Genomic DNA, 18,576 nt, shown 5'->3' on the forward strand with positions numbered 1-18,576 from the left:
ATCAAAAATACAGGGGAGCCCACGTCGATTTTTTTTTAAATTATTTATCTACAGCGTAGAAGCCGGCTAATGAATACACCCATCAGCCACTCCTCCTCTCACTGTTATTAATGGCAGCAGGCATTGGATGATGGGAGTTGTAGTCCCATCATCTGATGCCAGTGACCGGAGGTAAACTTTATACCTCCAATCACAGTTGAGTGCTCATGCTGTCTCTTGACAGCGTGGGAACCGCGGCTCTCTGACCGGCAGTGATGATTTCACCACCGATCAGAAGCAGTGTGTGCTGCGCTATCATGCACATGACAGTGCTACAAATGGAGCCCCCCCATGCGGCCGTGAGGTACTCGGTACCGGGTCTTGCGGTTCACAGGGGGACTTCCTGGTGGCTGACCCAGTCCGTGGCCCTGGGACGTCCATGTAAAAGGAAAGTGTCTTTAAAGGGATAAAGTTTGTGTTCGTGATGCCACCTGTGGTATTCAGTCAGGGTGACTGACGCTGCTTTAAGGGGTCTGCTGGGTGATGTTATGGCAGCTAGATGGTATGCCTTCCCACAGGTGAAGTATGTCCCCAGGGCTTCCCGGTGTGTAGATGGTGGATGGTGAGAGGCGCAGAGAAGAACGAGGACACAAGGTTGCAGTCTCTTTACCTTTACTGAAGACTTCAGCATCCACAGTCCAGAGCACCAGATCACAGGGCAGGCAGAGTCCGGCCAGTCCAGAGTCCCCTTGTTCAGGTGGAAATCAGCAGCCTTCCCTTGCGCTGCAGTGTTGTAGTTCCTTACTGCCTAAGGCTTCACATAAGGTCCTCACAGATGTAATGTTTTTTCTCTGTCCCCCATATAGGATAGGACAAACCCATATGATTGGTGGCTTGAGGCTGTTTATAGGGACTCTAGCACGCCCCGGCCTCCATGGGTTGCCACCGTGCCTCCTGGGTGTAGGGCAGACAGGTAACTTGCAATTAGCTGTCCTGCCGGTCTCTGGAGCAAAGCATAAAGGTCCTTACTCCCTCGGTGTTCTGGCTACCGGGCTTCTGCACCTCAGAAGGAGGCAGCCTGTGCAGGGCTGGTCCCCTTCTGGTATGTTCTCCTTTGCTACGGCTTCCTTCATGCTCGCTGAAATACAGTTCTGCCTTCTGAATATCTCTTCCTAGGAGCTGCAGCTCTGAGGGCATGCACAGCTCCATGTCCTTTCTCCTTCGTTCACTGACAGGATCCCACCCCTGTCAGGGACCAACTAACTGAACTAAGCTCAGCCAGCAACTGACTAACTTTCCCTAAAGGCGACAGTATTACAATGTGGGGAGTGACCTAATAGGAGCAGAAGCTCCCCCTGGTGGCCTGGAGTGTGAAATGTGTTGAATGTTTGTGATAACTGGATGCAGTTATCCTTCTTTGCCTCCAAACCTAATATCACTCTCCCCTAGAGGAAAGCAATACTACTGCGACGACCAGGACCCTGGGGCACCGCACAAACACCCGTGTTAGAAAAGCCTAACCCAAACAGTATCTCGGACATCCTGGTGAAGTCCTTGTTTGGTGTCTGTGCCCGAACAGTAGGTGTTCGGTATAGATGCCGAACTTTACTGTTCGGGTTCACCCATCTCTAATTATGTCATTCAAAATTATAACTTGTCCTGCAAAAAACAAGTCATCATATGGCTATGTCAAGGGAAAAATGTAAAAGTTATGGCTGTTTGAACAAGGGAAGGAAAAAAACGAAAGCGAAAGTGAAAAAATTCCCCAATCCTTAAAGTGTAAAAGTGAACAGGAGTCAGAATATGGAGATTGGAAACTGCAGATGCAGTGAATTATTTGACCAATCTGGTTCAGTTGAGTATATCACATAATATAAGCAACCTATTGGTAACCTGTCCTGGAAGGACAGCAGCGATATAGAAATGCCTGGCACTGATATAGGTGTATTCAAAAAATTATTTATTGAGTGTAGAAATTCCAGAAAATTAAGAGACGTTTCGGTCAATAAGTGATCTTCATCAGTCATCTGGATAGAGGAGAGCTGTGTGCAAATCTGCAGTGTCTGCTGCTGGCTGAGACATTTTTGGGACTGAAGTTATAGAAGTTCACAATTTTTCTGCAGACCATGTGACCATTATAATATTATTTTTCTACTACAGTCATTCTTGACTATTGTCAGTGGTCACTGTTAAACTACGTGAACCTTCTCACTAACTTTAACTTTATTTTATGTGGCTCTATAGATCATGATAAATGCCATTTAACCATTTTCTTATCCAGTTCTTGTGTCAGTCTGTCCACACCAGTATCCAACGCTGCATAATTGACAATAGTACCCTTGTGGTGGATCTTTTTTTTAAATATGCAATACAAGATCATTTACCCTTTATTTACTCTTTGTATTTCTACATGCAGTATATTAAAACGTAACATGTGGAACATTAAGTAAATTTTATCTAGCACATCAGGATATCAACATGATATAATGCAATGTTATAAGAACAGGTGATTAACAATGTGTTTTTCCAGCATGTTTTGTTCACGTTACGTTTACGACATTATCTCCATCATCCTGGAAAAAGCATTGTTCATCAGCAACTTGCTCCAATCTGCTCTCCTAATTAGGACAGATTGATATTAGCTGCATTGCCCTTGTTAAATATAATAATTATTTGAAGTGTCTCCTTATGAGTTGTTCATTAATGGGACGACGAAACAAATTGAGATAATTATTAAGAGATACTCTTGGTATTATGAGATTTACCATCTAGAGAGCAACTAAGGATGCTTACAAGAATTAAATTGTTAATAGCTAATATTTTTATTAATTAAGACAACGCTCTAGTGTTTTTTTTTGTATTGCAGAGCTGGAGTGGTGCTACTACTCAAAGTTCCCTGTCCCTAGTCTCATACTTACCATCTGCCATCTTCACCTTGCTGGAGCGAGCTGCATGACACTTTTCAATGTAACTTTTTGAGAGCCTCGTTCTGGCTCTCATAGACTTGCATTGAGAGCTTGTGACTAGGGTTGAGCGACTTTTACTTTTTGGGGGTCGAGTCGGGTTTTGCTAAACCCGACTTTGCCAAATGTCGAGTCGAGTGAAATCGGCCGATCTTCTTGAAAAGTCGGGGTCGTTGTTCGGCCGAAACACGAAACCCAATGCAAGTCAATGGGGAAGCATAGTCGGCAGTGAGTGGAGGCCAGGAAAACACCTACAGTGCCCATTTTAATGCCAAAAACATCAATTCTTGTTACTTAAGCTTGTCAATCTTAATTTACCTTACAATAATAGGTAGCCATTGAAAATTGGGGGGTCATTTGGCTAAAGTTGTGGGGGGTAGGGCTGGTTCAAGTTTTTAGTGGGCCCAGGAAATGTGGACTACGTCACGGTGGTGGAGTAGTTAGAGGTAAGTATTGCAACGTTGCAAGTGCTGTGATCCTGAGCAAGCAGGGGGTCCCACTCATTCGTGTTTGCGCGGCGGGGCGCCTCCCACCGGCAGCGACACTTTTGCGTACTATGAGGGACCCTGTGCCAGTGACATCGCCAACGAGTGGGCCCCCCCACCTGATGAAGGAACCTGCACTTTCACCTGCACCTTCCTCTTTGTCCCCGTGTAAGGTGGTATAGTATGCGGGAAGAGGAACCAGACTTTCAGCAGGGTCAGATTCAGGCTGTGTAAAGTGCAAGGGGAATGTACTGGTCTGGGTCAATGTACCAGCGGGCTAATCTAGCAGTGGCTGGGCAATGGGCAGGATGAGGAGGAAACACAGATCTAGGCCCAAATAATAAAGTGGCCTAAGTGCAGTTCAAAATTGGTAACAGGACTAACCAGGTGGCATTGCTTTGTTCAGTGGAGGACAACTGTAATGAGAGGCTGACACAGTGAGTAGGGCCAAATAAGTAACTAGGCTAAATGCAGTTCTAAATTGCTAACAGTAGGAAACAGGCAGCACTGCTTTGTTCAGTGGAAGAGAACACCAAGCAGCGGCAGACACCGTTACTAGGCCCCAACCCAAGTAGTAGGGCAACTGCAGTGTTACATTTAAAAATACTTAATGAGAGCCTGAAGGTTGAAGCTCAGACAAGGAAACCTGGAGGAGAACACCAAGGAGGAGGAGAACACCAAGGAGCGGCAGACACCGTTACTAGGCCCCAACCCAAGTAGTAGGGCAACTGCAGTGTTACATTTAAAAATACTTAATGAGAGCCTGAAGGTTGAAGCTCAGACAAGGAAACCTGGAGGAGAACACCAAGGAGGAGGAGAACACCAAGGAGCGTCAGACACCGTTACTAGGCTCCAACCCAAGTAGTAGGGCAACAAAAGTGTTGCAGTTAAAAATACTTAATGAGAGCCAGAAGGTTGAAGCTCAGACAAGGAAATCTGGAGGAGAACACCAAGGAGGAGGAGAACACCAAGGAGCGGCAGACACCGTTACTAGGCCCCAACCCAAGTAGTAGGGCAACTGCAGTGTTACATTTAAAAATACTTAATGAGAGCCTGAAGGTTGAAGCTCAGACAAGGAAACCTGGAGGAGAACACCAAGGAGGAGGAGAACACCAAGGAGCGGCAGACACCGTTACTAGGCCCCAACCCAAGTAGTAGGGCAATTGCAGTGTTACATTTAAAAATACTTAATGAGAGCCTGAAGGTTGAAGCTCAGCTTTTTCAGTGGAGGACAGCGTGATTTAGTGGCACAGACAGACAAAGGTAGTATGTGTTAACTAAAAAAGTTGGCTCTATGCAGTTTTAAATTGGTTACAGGGGTACACAGGCAGCATTGGTGTGGTCAGTGGAGGACTATTGGAAGGAGGGACCGCAGACAGACTTCCTAGGCCTAAAATAATAAAATAGGCTCTATGCATTTTTAAATTGGTTACAGGGGTACACAGGCAGCATTGGTGTGGTCAGTGGAGGACAATTGGAAGGAGGGACCGCAGACAGACTTCCTAGGCCTAAAATAATAAAATAGGCTCTATGCAGTTTTAAATTGGTTACAGGGGTACACAGGCAGCATTGGTGTGGTCAGTGGAGGACAATTGGAAGGAGGGACCGCAGACAGACTTCCTAGGCCTAAAATAATAAAATAGGCTCTATGCAGCTTAAATTTGGCAACAGGGGTACACAGGCAGCATTGGTGTGGTCAGTGGAGGACAATTGGAAGGAGGGACCGCAGACAGACTTCCTAGGCCTAAAATAATAAAATAGGCTCTATGCAGTTTTAAATTGGTTACAGGGGTACACAGGCAGCATTGGTGTGGTCAGTGGAGGACAATTGGAAGGAGGGACCGCAGACAGACTTCCTAGGCCTAAAATAATAAAATAGGCTCTATGCAGCTTAAATTTGGCAACAGGGGTACACAGGCAGCATTGGTGTGGTCAGTGGAGGACAATTGGAAGGAGGGACGGCAGACAGACTTCCTAGGCCTAAAATAATAAAATAGGCTCTATGCAGCTTAAATTTGGCAACAGGGGTACACAGGCAGCATTGGTGTGGTCAGTGGAGGACAATTGGAAGGAGGGACCGCAGACAGACTTCCTAGGCCTAAAATAATAAAATAGGCTCTATGCAGTTTTAAATTGGTTACAGGGGTACACAGGCAGCATTGGTGTGGTCAGTGGAGGACAACTGGAAGGAGGGACCGCAGACAGACTTCCTAGGCCTAAAATAATAAAATAGGCTCTATGCAGCTTAAATTTGGCAACCGGGGTACACAGGCAGCATTGGTGTGGTCAGTGGAGGACAATTGGAAGGAGGTACCGCAGACAGGCTTCCTAGGCCTAAAATAATAAAATAGGCTCTATGCAGTTTTAAATTGGTTACAGGGGTACACAGGCAGCATTGGTGTGGTCAGTGGAGGACAATTGGAAGGAGTGTCTGACACAGTAAGTGGAGCGCCCCCACACCGCTGCAGGGCCGAGGGGTACCCGGAGCCGGGCCTCTGGGATCTCAGTCCTGGGGTTGTCACGGTGGCTAGACCCGGTCCGTGGCCCTGTCTGTCAGTGGGGGACGTCCGTTGCAAATAGGTGCTGTTAACGGTGGTATAGCGGTGCAGTTGTGGGGTGCAGGTCGCGGTAAATAACGAGGACACCAGGTTGCAGTCTCTTTACCTCTTTACTGGAGATCTCTCGGTCCTCAGTCCAGAATCCGGTCCACCAGGCTGCGCAAGTCCGGCCGGTCCAATGGCACTTCCAGAGTTCTCCTCACAGGTGGAAATCAGTGCCTTCCTTCTTAGCGCTTTGTGTTGTAGTCCTTCCCTGCTGTGCTTACGGAAAGTACCCCACAACTGTTGTGTCTGTTTCTTAAGTTCCCTCACAACTCGATTAACTGATCTTCTGCTAATCTTCCGTCCCTTCCTGATGTTACAGTAAGAACGGCACCCGTTTGTCAGGTAGGCCTGGAGTTCTTCCGGGACCCTAGAGACGCCCCTCTCCCGCAATTGCCCCCCAAGACTTCATAGGTGATATGTGGTAGACAGCCCGCCTGAGACTGACTGTCCTGCCGCTGTTTGGAGTATGGCTTAAAGCTGTATCTTATTCCACTCCCTCGGCGTTCCGGCCACCGGTAATGCGCCTCAGCAAGGTGCTGCCTCTTTCAACAAAACCCCTGCTGGTATTCTCCTTCTGCTTGATTTCGTTTCTCACTCAGCACAATCTATCTCGCTTCTAATCCTTTCCTAGGGCACCGCCGCTATTCTGAGCAGGCACGGTCCCGTTACGTTCTTTCAATGCCAAGCCTCTGCCAGGATCCCACCCCTGGCAGAGACCCTACTGTCTCTTCCTCCACAACACCCTCTCTCACTAGGTGTTGCTTCGTTCGATCCAGTCAGCTTTCTCTACTAACTTCCTGCCTGACCCCCAGTTTACCCACTATGGTGGGGAGTGGCCTAATGAATAGCACCCTTAGCTCCCCCCGGAGGCCCAGCTGTGAAACATATTGGTGTCTGTGATACCTGATTGGAGGAACTCCTTCAGTGCCATCGAACGCACCATGGCTCCCCTTAGTGGCGGAGCCACAGTACTGCAACGACCAGGACTCTGGGGCGCTGCACAAGTACTCCCAAAAACAAACTAGATGTTAATGTCTCCCCAAAAAAAACCAACCCCCCCCAAAAAAAAGGGTGGCATACTTAGGTACAGGGGTGTGCTCCTATGCTGATTTCAGACATTGTAATTTTGCGCAAAGTATTTACTGGTGTAAATGTAGGACAGGGCCCCTGACTATTTTAACTAGCATCATACATGTCAACAAATTGTTATTGTCTGTGCCAGGCATGGAAGGATTTCAGCGCATAGACTAAACAGTGGTGGAACAGCGACATATAATTTTGCAAGTGGTAGAGCACTGTTTTACCTTGGGGGGGACACTCTCTCCTGGCTGGCGGTACAAGCCCAGGGCCCCTCATGTTACAACGGTGTGTTTGATGTTGGGTGCGCGCCACCACCGCCAGAGACACTTCATTGTACTATGAGGGACCCAGTGCCAGTGCCGTCGACCAAAAGTGGGCACACCCACCTCTTCAGACAAACGGCACTCTGACGGGTGCTTGCCACAAGTGGCGCGACCACGGCCCCCTGGGGGGAGTTAGGGCATTTAGGGAGGTGTAAAGATGTCGTATGCTGGACAAACAGCAGCTGCAAATTACGAGATTGGAACAGTCAGTAACACCAGTCCCAAAGCAAGACCTTTTTACAGGAAAGCTAGGTGTCAGCCGGGAAAGGTGGGGCAAAATAATTTGAAATCCATGAGTGGTTCATTTTAATGAAGGTTAGATCATCAACATTTTGGGTAGCCAGACGAGTCCTTTTTTCGGTCAGTATTGAACCAGCAGCACTGAATACTCTTTATGACAGCACACTAGCTGCTGGGCAAGCAAGCTCCTGCAATGCATATTCAGCCAATTCAGGCCAGGTGTCTATTTTGGATGCCCAGTAATCAAAGGGGAATGACGGTTGAGGGAGAACATCGGTAATGGAGGAAAAATAGTTAGTAACCATACTGGACAAATGTTGTCTCCTGTCACTTTGAATGGATGCTGCTGTACCTGTCGTGTCTGCGGTCATTGCGAAATCACTCCACAACCTGGTCAGAAAACCCCTCTGTCCTACGCCACTTCTGATCTGTGCACCTCTAACACCTCTGCCCTGTTGCCCCTTGCAGCTCGTGTGAGAACCATCACCGGCGCTGTGTGCTGGGAATGCCTGAATCAAACGGTCTACAAGAGTAGCTTGTTTGGTTGCCAATATCTGTTCGAGGTTCTCATGTGGCATGATATTTTGCAATTTGCCTTTATAGCGAGGATCAAGGAGGCAGGCCAACCAGTAATCGTCATCTGTCATCATTTTTATAATGCGTGGGTCCCTTTTGAGGATACACAAGGCATAATCCGCCATGTGGGCCAATGTTCCAGTTGTCAAGTCAGTGCATATGCTGGGTTGAGGAGCACTTTCTGGCAAATCAACGTCACTTGTCTCCCTCAAAAACCCTGAACCCGGCCTTGCACCACCAGCAGTTTCTATTGCCCCCTGAGAAGCTTCCTCATCCAAAAAATAGTCATCCCCATCATCCTCCTCGTCCTCCTCCTCTTCGCCCGCCACCTCGTCCTGTAGAATTCCCTGAGCAGACAATGGCTGACTGTCATCAAGGCTTCCCTCCTCCTCGGCTGCAGACGCCTGTTCCTTTATGTGCGTCAAACTTTGCATCAGCAGACGCATTAGGGGGATGCTCATGCTTATTACGGCGTTGTCTGCACTAACCAGCCGTGTGCATTCCTCAAAACACTGAAGGACTTGACACAGGTCTTGGAGCTTCGACCACTGCACAGCTGACAACTCTATGTCTGCCATCCAACTGCCTGCCCGTGTATGTGTATCCTCCCACAAATACATAACAGCACGCCTCTGTTCGCACAGTCTATGAAGCATGTGCAGTGTGGAGTTCCACCTTGTTGCAACGTCGATGACTAGGCGATGCTGGGGAAGGTTCAAAGACCGTTGATGGTTCTGCATACGGCTGGAGTGTACGGGCGAACGGCGAATGTGAGAGCAAAGTCTGCGCAATTTCAGCAGCAGGCCGGGTAACCCCGGATAACTTTTCAGGAAGCACTGCACCACCAGGTTTAAGGTGTGAGCCAGGCAAGGAATGTGTTTCAGTTGTGAAAGGGCTATGGCAGCCATAAAATTCCTTCCGTTATCACTCACTACCTTGCCTGCCTCAAGATGTACAGTGCCCAGCCATGACCGAGTTTCTTGCTGCAAGAACTCGGACAGAACTTCCGCGGTGTGTCTGTTGTCGCCCAAACACTTCATTGCCAATACAGCCTTCTGACGCTTGCCACTAGCTGTTCCATAATTGGACACCTCGTGTGCAACAGTGGCAGCTGCGGATGGAGTGGTCATGCGACTGCGGTCTGTGGACGAGCTCTCGCTTCTGCTGGAGGACAAGGAGGAGGAGGGGGGACGAACGCCTACAGCCAAATGTTTCCTAGACCGTGGGCTAGGCAGAACTGTCCCAATATTACTGTCCCTGTGGACCCTGCATCCACCACATTAACCCAGTGTGCCGTGATGGAGACGTAACGCCCCTGGCCATGCCTACTGGTCCATGCATCTGTTGTCAGGTGCACCTTTCTACTCACAGATTGCCTGAGCACATGGACAATGCGGTCTTTTACATGCTGGTGGAGGGCTGGGATGGCTTTTCTCGAAAAGAAGTGTCGACTGGGTAGCTCATAGCGTGGTACAGCGAAGTCCATCAGAGCTTTGAAAGCTTCGGTTTCAACTAACCGGTAGGGCATCATCTCTAACGAGATTAGTCTAGCAATGTGAGCGTTCAAACCCTGTGTACGCGGATGCGAGGATGAGTACTTCTTTTTCCTAATGAGAGTCTCATGTAGGGTGAGCTGGACTGGAGAGCTGCATACGGTGGAACTAGCGGGGGTGCCGGTGGACATGGGTGACTGAGAGAGGGTTGGTGATGGTATTCTTGATGGTGCCCTACATACAGTTTTGTCCGACCACGAACCTGGTGATTCCCTGACTGCTTTGGCCTTGCGACGAAACCGCAACATTACCTGCAGGTGGTGTGGTAAACGGTGGGCTTACAGTGAGGGAAGGGATGTCGCCTTGCTGATTAGCTTCATTGTGAGAGGGTGCTACAACGTTAAGGGACGTTTGGTAGTTTGTCCAGGCTTGCAAGTGCATGGTGGTTAAATGTCTATGCATGCAACTTGTATTTAAATTTTTAACATTCTGACCTCTGCTGAAGGTCCATGAGCATTTCTTACAGATGAATTTGCGCTGATCATTGGGATCTTGGTTAAAAAAAGCTACTGAGCTACTTTAACCTGATGGCCACGCTGTCCTACAACTGGTTTTGGTTTTGCCACACGTTTTTGGCCAGATACGGGCCTGCCAGATGGAACCTGTTGCGATGTTGATGCCTGCTGCGACTCCTCCTCCTCCGCTTCAGAGCTACTGCCGCCTGCACCCTGTTCCCCCAATGGCTGCCAATCGGGGTCAACAACTGGGTCATCTATGACCTCCTCTTCTATGTTCTGTGCACCTTCCTCTGGGTCACCGTGTAAGCCGGTGCTATAGCGTTCGTGACGGGGCTCCATAGTCTCATCGGGGTCAGATTCTGGATCAGTACACTGAGAGGGCAATGTTCTGATCTGAGTCAAAGGAACAGCATAATAATCTGGCTGTGGCTGTGCATCTGTGCACTCCATGTCCGATTCATCTTGTAATGAGCATGGCCTGTTAACTATTTCCCTTTCTAACCCAGGCACGGTATGTGTAAAGAGCTCCATGGAGTAACCAGTTGTGTCGCCTGACGCATCCTTCACTGTTGTTCTGGGTGAAGGACACAAGGAAGCGACTTGTTCCTGACCGGGAGCATCCACTGACGACGCACTGCTCTGACATTTGGCACTTTCCAAGGAGGAGGCGAAAGAGCTAAAGGCAGAGTCAGCAATGAAAGCCAATACTTGTTCCTGCTGCTCCGGCTTCAAAAGCGGTTTTCCTACTCCCAGAAAAGGGAGCCTTCGAGGCCTTGTGCAGCCAGACGATGACGCTGGCTCAACAACTCGAGACTTAGGGGCTATACTGCTTTTCCCACGACCACCTGATGCTCCACGACCACCACCACTACCATCATTACCAGCTGCCAATGACCGCCCACGGCCACGACCTCTTCCACCAGACTTCCTCATTCTTGGAAAAATGTTACCAAACTAACAACCGTTATGTGGTCCTGTAAAACCAGGTACAAGATGTGCGTGAACTTGTTGGGAATGTAAATCTCCCTTTTTTATGTGTGGGAGAATGCAGTGAAAAATGAGGCCCACTGTATTACACTAGACAGTTTGATTGGCAGAAAGAGGCTGGCAGATATGGCACTAACAGGAGTGACGCACATGCACACACTGGCAATAGAAATGTCCCTCTTTATGTGTGGGAGAATGCAGTGAAAAATCAGGGCCACTGTATTACACAACAGCACAGTTTGATTGGCAGAAAGAGGCTGGCAGATATGGCACTAACAGGAGTGACGAAGATAAAAACACTAGCAATAGAAATGTCCCTCTTTGTGTGTGGGAGAATGCAGTGAAAAATCAGGGCCACTGTATTACACAACAACACAGTTTGATTGGCAGAAAGAGGCTGGCAGATATGGCAGTAACAGGAGTGACGCAGATGCACACACTGGCAATAGAAATGTCCCTCTTTATGTGTGGGAGAATCCAGGGAAAAATCAGGCCCACTGTATTACACAACAACACAGTTTGATTAGCAGAAAGAGGCTGGCAGATATGGCACTAACAGGAGTGACGCAGATCAAAACTCTGCCAATAGAAATGTCCCTCTTTATGTGTGGGAGAATGCAGGGAAAAATCAGGCCCACTGTATTACACAATACACAGTTTGATTAGCAGAAAGAGGCTGGCAGATATGGCACTAGCCGGACTGACGCAGATGCACACACTGGCAATAGAAATGTCCCTCTTTTTTTTGATATGGGAGACAAGGGATTGAATCAGGCCCACTATATCACGGTATAGTTCCTGTGGCACAAAATGACTGACAGATACCACAGACAGCACTCGCACACATGCACAGGTTTGGCAAGATTATTCTCCCTTTATTTTAATTTTTTGGGGGGATATGTGAGACAAGTGATTTAATCTGGCCCACTGTTAGGCCATGTGCACACGTTCAGGATTTTTAGCGTTTTTTTCGCGTTTTTTCGCTATAAAAACGTGATAAAAACGCGAAAAAAAGCTAACATATGCCTCCTATTATTTACAAGGTATTCCGCATTTTTTGTGCAAATGTTGCGATTTTTTCCGCGAAAAAATTGCATAGCGGAAAAAAAAGCAACATGTTCATTAAAAATGCGGAATTGCAGGGATTCCGCACACCTAGGAGTGCATTGATCTGCTTACTTCCCGCACGGGGCTGTGCACACCATGCGGGAAGTAAGCAGATTATGTGCGGTTGGTACCCAGGGTGGAGGAGAGGAGACTCTCCTCCACGCACTGGGCACCATATAAGTGGTCAAAAAATAAGAAATAAAATAAAAAATAGTCCTATACTCACCCTCGATGTCCCGCGCAGTGTTCCCGCCTCACCGCTGCATGCTGCCGTTCGGTTCCTGTAGCTGATGTGCGGCGAAGGACCTTGCCGATGACGTCACTGTTCTGTGATTGGTCGTGAGCGGTCATGTGACCGCTCACGTGACCGTGACGTCACGGAAGGCCCTGTGCGCACAGACCAGCTATAGGAAGACGAACGGACGCCGCTGATGAGATGTCTGGGTGAGTATAAGCATTTTTTTATTTTTTTTATTATTTTTAAACATTCTATCTTTTACTATAGATGCTGCATAAGCTGCATCTATAGTAAAAAGTTGGTCACACTTGTCAAACAGTATGTTTGACAAGTGTGACCAACTTGTCAGTCAGTTTTCCAAGCGATGCTACAGATCGCTTGGAAAACTTTAGCATTCTGCAAGCTAATTACGCTTGCAGAATGCTAAAAAAACGCGAAAAAAACGGAAAAAAAACGCAAAAAAAAAAATGCGGATTTCTTGCAGAAAATTTCCGGTTTTCTTCAGGAAATTTCTGCAAGAAATCCGCAACGTGTGCACATGGCCTAACACAGTAGGTTTTCTGTGGCAGAAAAAAAAAAATGCCACACACAGGACTGGCACTAATGCAGATTTGCCAATCTTAATCTCCCACTTTTAGTTTTTTTTCTGGGAGAATTGTGAAGAAATCAGGCCCACTGCTACACAGTAGGTTTTCTGTGGCAGAAAAAAAAGACAGATGCCACACACAGTACTGGCACTAATGCAGATTTGCCAGTCTTAATCTCCCACTTTTTTTTTTGTTTTATGGGAGAATTAGGAAGAAATCAGGTACACTGTTATACAGTAGGTTTTCTGTGGCAGAAAAAAAAAACAGATGCCACACACAGGAATGGCACCAATGCAGATTTGCCAGTCTTAATCTCCCACTTTTTTGTTTTGTTTTATGGGAGAATTGTGAAGAAATCGGGCACACTGTTATACAGTAGGTTTTCTGTGGCAGAAAAAAAAAAGACAGATGCCACACACAGGACTGGCACTAATGCAGATTTGCCAGTCTTAATCTCCCACTTTTTTTATTTTTGTTTTATGGGAGAATTAGGAAGAAATCAGGCACACTGTTATACAGTAGGTTTTCTGTGGCAGAAAAAAAAGACAGAAGCCACACACAGGACTGGCACTAATGCAGATTTGCCAGTCTTAATCTCCCACTTTTTTTTGTCTTATGGGAGAATTAGGAAGAAATCAGGCACACTGTTATACAGTAGGTTTTCTGTGGCAGAAAGTGGATTGAAGAGATATAACAAACAAAAAAAAAAGTACTACAATTACTATCTCCCTACAGTAATCTCAGAAAAGTGTGGCAGGCAGCAATAAAAAGGAGTGCTGCACACAAAAGTCAAAAGTGTGGACAAACAAACAAGATAGCTGTGCAGAAAGGAAGGAGCAACAGGATTTGTGCTTTGAAAAAAGCAGTTGCTTTAAACAGCGGCGTACACACAGCAACGCAGCTATCAGGGAGCCTTATAACCTACAGAGCTGATGAAGAGAAATCTAGCCTCCACTATCCCTGCAAAGAAAAGGTGGTGGTGGACAGTGGAAATCGCTACAGCACAAGCGGTTTTGGGGTCAATTTACCCTGCCTAACGCTATCCCTGCTTCTGACGAAGCAACAGCATCCTCTCCCTACGCTCAGATCAGCAGCAGTAAGATGGCGGTCGGCGGGAATGCCCCTTTATAGCCCCTGTGACGCCGCAGAAAGCAAGCCAATCACTGCCATGCCCTTCTCTAAGATGGTGGGGACCAGGACCTATGTCATCACGCTGCCCACACTCTGCGTGCACCTTCATTGGCTGAAAAATAGCGCTTTAAGCGTCATATGAAACGCGACTTTGGCGCGAAGATCGTGTACCGCATGGCCGATCCCATGCTGGGATCGGGTCGGGTTTCATGAAACCCGACTGCCAAAAGTCGGCGACTTATGAAAATGACCGATCCGTTTCGCTCAACCCTACTTGTGACCATTAGTTCTGTCATCCAGCCAGTCTGAAGTTGCAGTCACAAGATGGTGCTGCAGGACTGGAGAGGCAGTGATAGAAGGTGAGGACACCAGGAAGTATATAAGACTAGGGGCAGGAATTTTGGATTTGAAGCACCACTCCAGCCCTGAAGAAAAGCAAAAACTGCTGGAGCAGTACTTTAACAAACTGCAAAGTTTCATAGTTTTAAGGATGATAGTAGAGTTTGGTCCATTGAATTCAACCTATAAACTAGCATGTTAATCCAGGGGAAGGCAAAAAACCCTTGGGGAAGACCCTAATAGCTTCATATTAGAGGAAAAATTCCTTCCTATTCTACAAATGACAGCCAGACCAATGCCTCATCACAGAATCTAATGCCCATCGCCTGTAATATTAGTATTGAATGAATTTCCAAACATCTGTTGATTTAGACTTGCGCAAATCCTTCATGTAATCACAGACAGACACGATGATGTTAAGATCAGAACTTGTGGGATCCATATAATTATTTTCAATAAAACTTTTTGCACTGAATATAGGTCTTAATGACATATGCTGTGTGATTGGGGTCATTTTCCTGATGCAAAATAAATTTGGAGATAATCAGACGCCTCCCTGATGGCATTGTATGAGAATACGTATCTACCTATATTTCTCAGCAATGAAGACATCATGGATCCTAAACAAATCCCCAATGCCATGTGCTGAAATATAACCCGAAACTTGAAAGCAAACACCACCATGCTTCACTGCTTCCTGGAGACTCTCATTATTGTACCACTCTCCAGCCCGTCACTGAACAAACTGGCTTTTGTTACAAACAAATATTTCAAATTTTGACTCATAATGTCCAGAGCACCTGGTGCTCTTTTCTTCACCCCAGTTTTTATGTTTTCATTCCTAGTTGAGTCACTTCACCTTTCCATGGCGGTTTGTTTTTAGCCACAATTCTTCTATGAAGATCACTTCTGGCCAAACTTTACTGATAAGTAGCTGGGTCTCAGTTATTTCTACCAGATGTGAGCTGATGGCACTGCTGAACCTCTAATTTTGAACGGAAGTGTTATATATCTTTCCTCTGCTTTCACCCTTGGTCAACCACTGTGTCTAAAGTCCTTAACGCTTCCCATTAATCAGTGTCCTCAATGCTGCTGAGAAACACAGACAGATACTTATCCATGATGTAATAAAATCAGGGAGGTGTCTGAATCTGAATTTATTTCACAGCAAGAAAACCACCCCAAATATACAGACAATGTTATTGAGAAATATCTTCAGTATAAAGAAAAACAAGAAGCCATGGAAGTAATGATATGGCTCCCGCAAAATCCTGATTTCATCATCATTGAGTCATCATTCAGATTTGCACAAGCCTACATCCACAGATGGTTAGTCCTCCAAGATGTTTGGAACAGCCTTCCTACTGAGTAATTTCAAAAACTGTGTGCAAGCAGGGCCGTATTTAGAGTTTCTGCTGCCCTAGGCACTTTTAGTGCTGCCTCCCCCTTTGGTGAGTATGACACTATCGGCAGTGACTTTGGCAAAAATCGCTGATGTGAAAGTCGCCTTTTGCAGTAGATCCGGCAGTTTTTCCGCATCTGCCGCGTAATGGATCACTTACGGCAACACTGGGTTCGGCCTCATTCATTCCCTATGGGAATTGCAGACATGTGCGGCACTTGCGGTTTTGTCGTGATCCAGCAAATGAGGTACTTGCAGCAATGGAAAAAAACACGGGGGCACTTGACCCCGGAGTTTTATAAGAAAAAAAAAGAATAAAACCTAGCTCAATGCGCCCCCCCCGCATCCCGCCGCCGTAGGCACGTGCCCTCAAGTGCCTAGTGGCAAATACGGCCCTGTGTGCAAGTGTAACTAGAGGAATCAATGCTTTCATGCTGTTTTGAAGGCAAACGATGGTCACAAGAAATATTGATTTGATTTAGATTTCACTTTTGTTCTTTCACTTTGCATTTTGTTAATTGATAGAAAACTATTAACACTTCTATTTTTTAAAAACATCTTTGCTGCATTTTCCATATCTTTCTAAAAAAATGTGCACATTGCTGTATATGCTTTTTTACATTATATATTTGCTTATGTCTTTGCTTATGCCTACTGCCAATTTACATAAAAATATGCAATCAATTGAATATGCATTTTCATCCTTTTTAGGGTATAAGCACCAAATATGGATCAGGGTTTCCTGAATGCAATAGAGTAAGTACTAGTGCTACGTTGTGTACAAACATTCAATAATTACAGACAATTCTGACAATACATTATTTTTATTATTTAGCAACTGCATGATAAATATAAGAAAGGAATACATGTATGAAGCACTATTTTCTTTGAAAACTATGAACACCATGACTGGCCTCATTACCAGGCTATGTTCATATGATCCTAGTTTCGATCAAAGTGCTGTCTATGGAAAAAACGGACCACTCAGAACAATATTAATCATTTTTTCAGCTCAGATGACAGTTTTTGGAAAACCATCTATTTTTTGGGGGGTGAAAATATGATGATTATCTTTATACATTTGTTTGAAATTTGCCTACAGCAGTTGGATCTATGGGGCACTAATTATATTTGTCATGTGGGGGATAACATAGAGCAATGTAACTGCTGTTATGAACAGATACAATGTAGCAGACTAAAGGCCTGATTCATCAAGGCTGGCATTATTCACGCTGGTCTTGATGAGGGGGCATGCCGGAGTCAATCATTCCTCATTCATGGAGATGTATATGCCCTCTCATGAATCTGGAGTGTCTGTCGAGTAGCATGCAGCTGAGAATTAGATGAGTTGTCATGCCCATGTCCTGCACATTTTGGCAAAACTGGGAGAAACGTGTGGAAAAGCCAAATAAAATAAATGGCGCTATAATAATAAATAATAATTATAATAGCAGATGATGACAAAAGAACTGTGCAAACGGCTGGTCAGGGAAAATCCAAGGTCGAGTAGTAAAGATCAAAATACAAGACTAGGAGCACAAAGCAAACACACACCACTTCAGTAAAGCTACAATTGGCAGAAATCTAAGGCAGGCAAAGAGCCAACTAAATAGCTTTGAGATTACACCAAACAGGAAACAAATGGAGAAAGCCGTGGAATGCCCTGGCATTGATTGGACGGCTAAACTGCCACTTAAGACACTAACAGTTCAGCACACCCCATCTCCCAATTGGACGTCTGAGCTGTCATTCACCATCCCGATAGCTCAGAATGCACCTACCCTAGATTGGAAGGCAGTACAGTCATTCACTGATTTCAGACACACCAACAGGCATGATTGTGAAGCATGGCAACATTTTCAGGATCCATGAGACAATAGTATAAGCTATATATTCCCAATATTATATTAAGGAATTTAAAATTGAGTTGTCTTAAAGGAAATCTGTCAGCTTATTCATGTTGCTCAAGCTTTTAGCACCATAAATCAGTGCCTGGCTGTGAAATTTCAGAACAGCTATATTTCTCTCTGAAAACACTGGAGAGTATATAGTGTGAAGATCCAACCGGGGACCATAGCAGAAGCAGAGCTGGGGCTAATCTGGCACTACCCAATGGATGATTTTTCCCGCTCTAGGTGATGAAGTTCTCTTTCAATTTACAGACAAGAAAGGGACCTGTCAATCAACTAGAGAGGTGTGGGAGGAGCCAGCTGGGGGCAATGCCATCTGTTCAGCTGGCAGGTTCCCTTTAAAAAAAATTTGAATTTGGCAAAAAAAAAAAAATTGTACAGTTAAAGTGAACCTTTCAGCAGGATTTTGCTAAGTAACCTACAGACACTGTCAGGTTGGCGCCGTTATACTGATTACAATGATACTGTACCTTGGTTGATGAAATCCAAATTGTGATTGTTCTTTATACTGTAGTTGCAGTTTTCTGCTAATGAGATTCTCGTGCTTTGGGACAGCCTGTGGGGGAATCTTTATATTTTGCTTTGTTCACATATTCATTCTTATGGGTTTATGAA

The 18,576-nt window shown here is 46.0% G+C and overlaps 1 protein-coding gene across 6 annotated transcripts in view; it reads left to right on the plus strand.

Moving 5' to 3' along the window:
- The window catches only part of EPS8L3 (EPS8 signaling adaptor L3), a 220,354-nt gene that overhangs the window by 94,702 nt on the left and 107,076 nt on the right, over positions 1-18,576 (plus strand). For 5 of the 6 annotated variants that reach the window (XM_077295225.1, XM_077295229.1, XM_077295228.1 and 2 more), the window contains exon 2: positions 16,763-16,807. The exons of the other annotated variant lie outside the window; for it this stretch is intronic. In XM_077295225.1, the coding sequence (XP_077151340.1) occupies positions 16,779-16,807 (29 nt within the window). In that variant the 5' untranslated portion in view covers positions 16,763-16,778. The remainder of the gene's footprint in view (positions 1-16,762; positions 16,808-18,576) is intronic. 6 annotated transcript variants of the gene reach the window in all.

The sequence above is a fragment of the Ranitomeya variabilis genome, chromosome 3 (genome assembly GCF_051348905.1).
Source record: "Ranitomeya variabilis isolate aRanVar5 chromosome 3, aRanVar5.hap1, whole genome shotgun sequence".
NCBI classification, from domain to species: Eukaryota; Metazoa; Chordata; class Amphibia; order Anura; family Dendrobatidae; genus Ranitomeya; species Ranitomeya variabilis.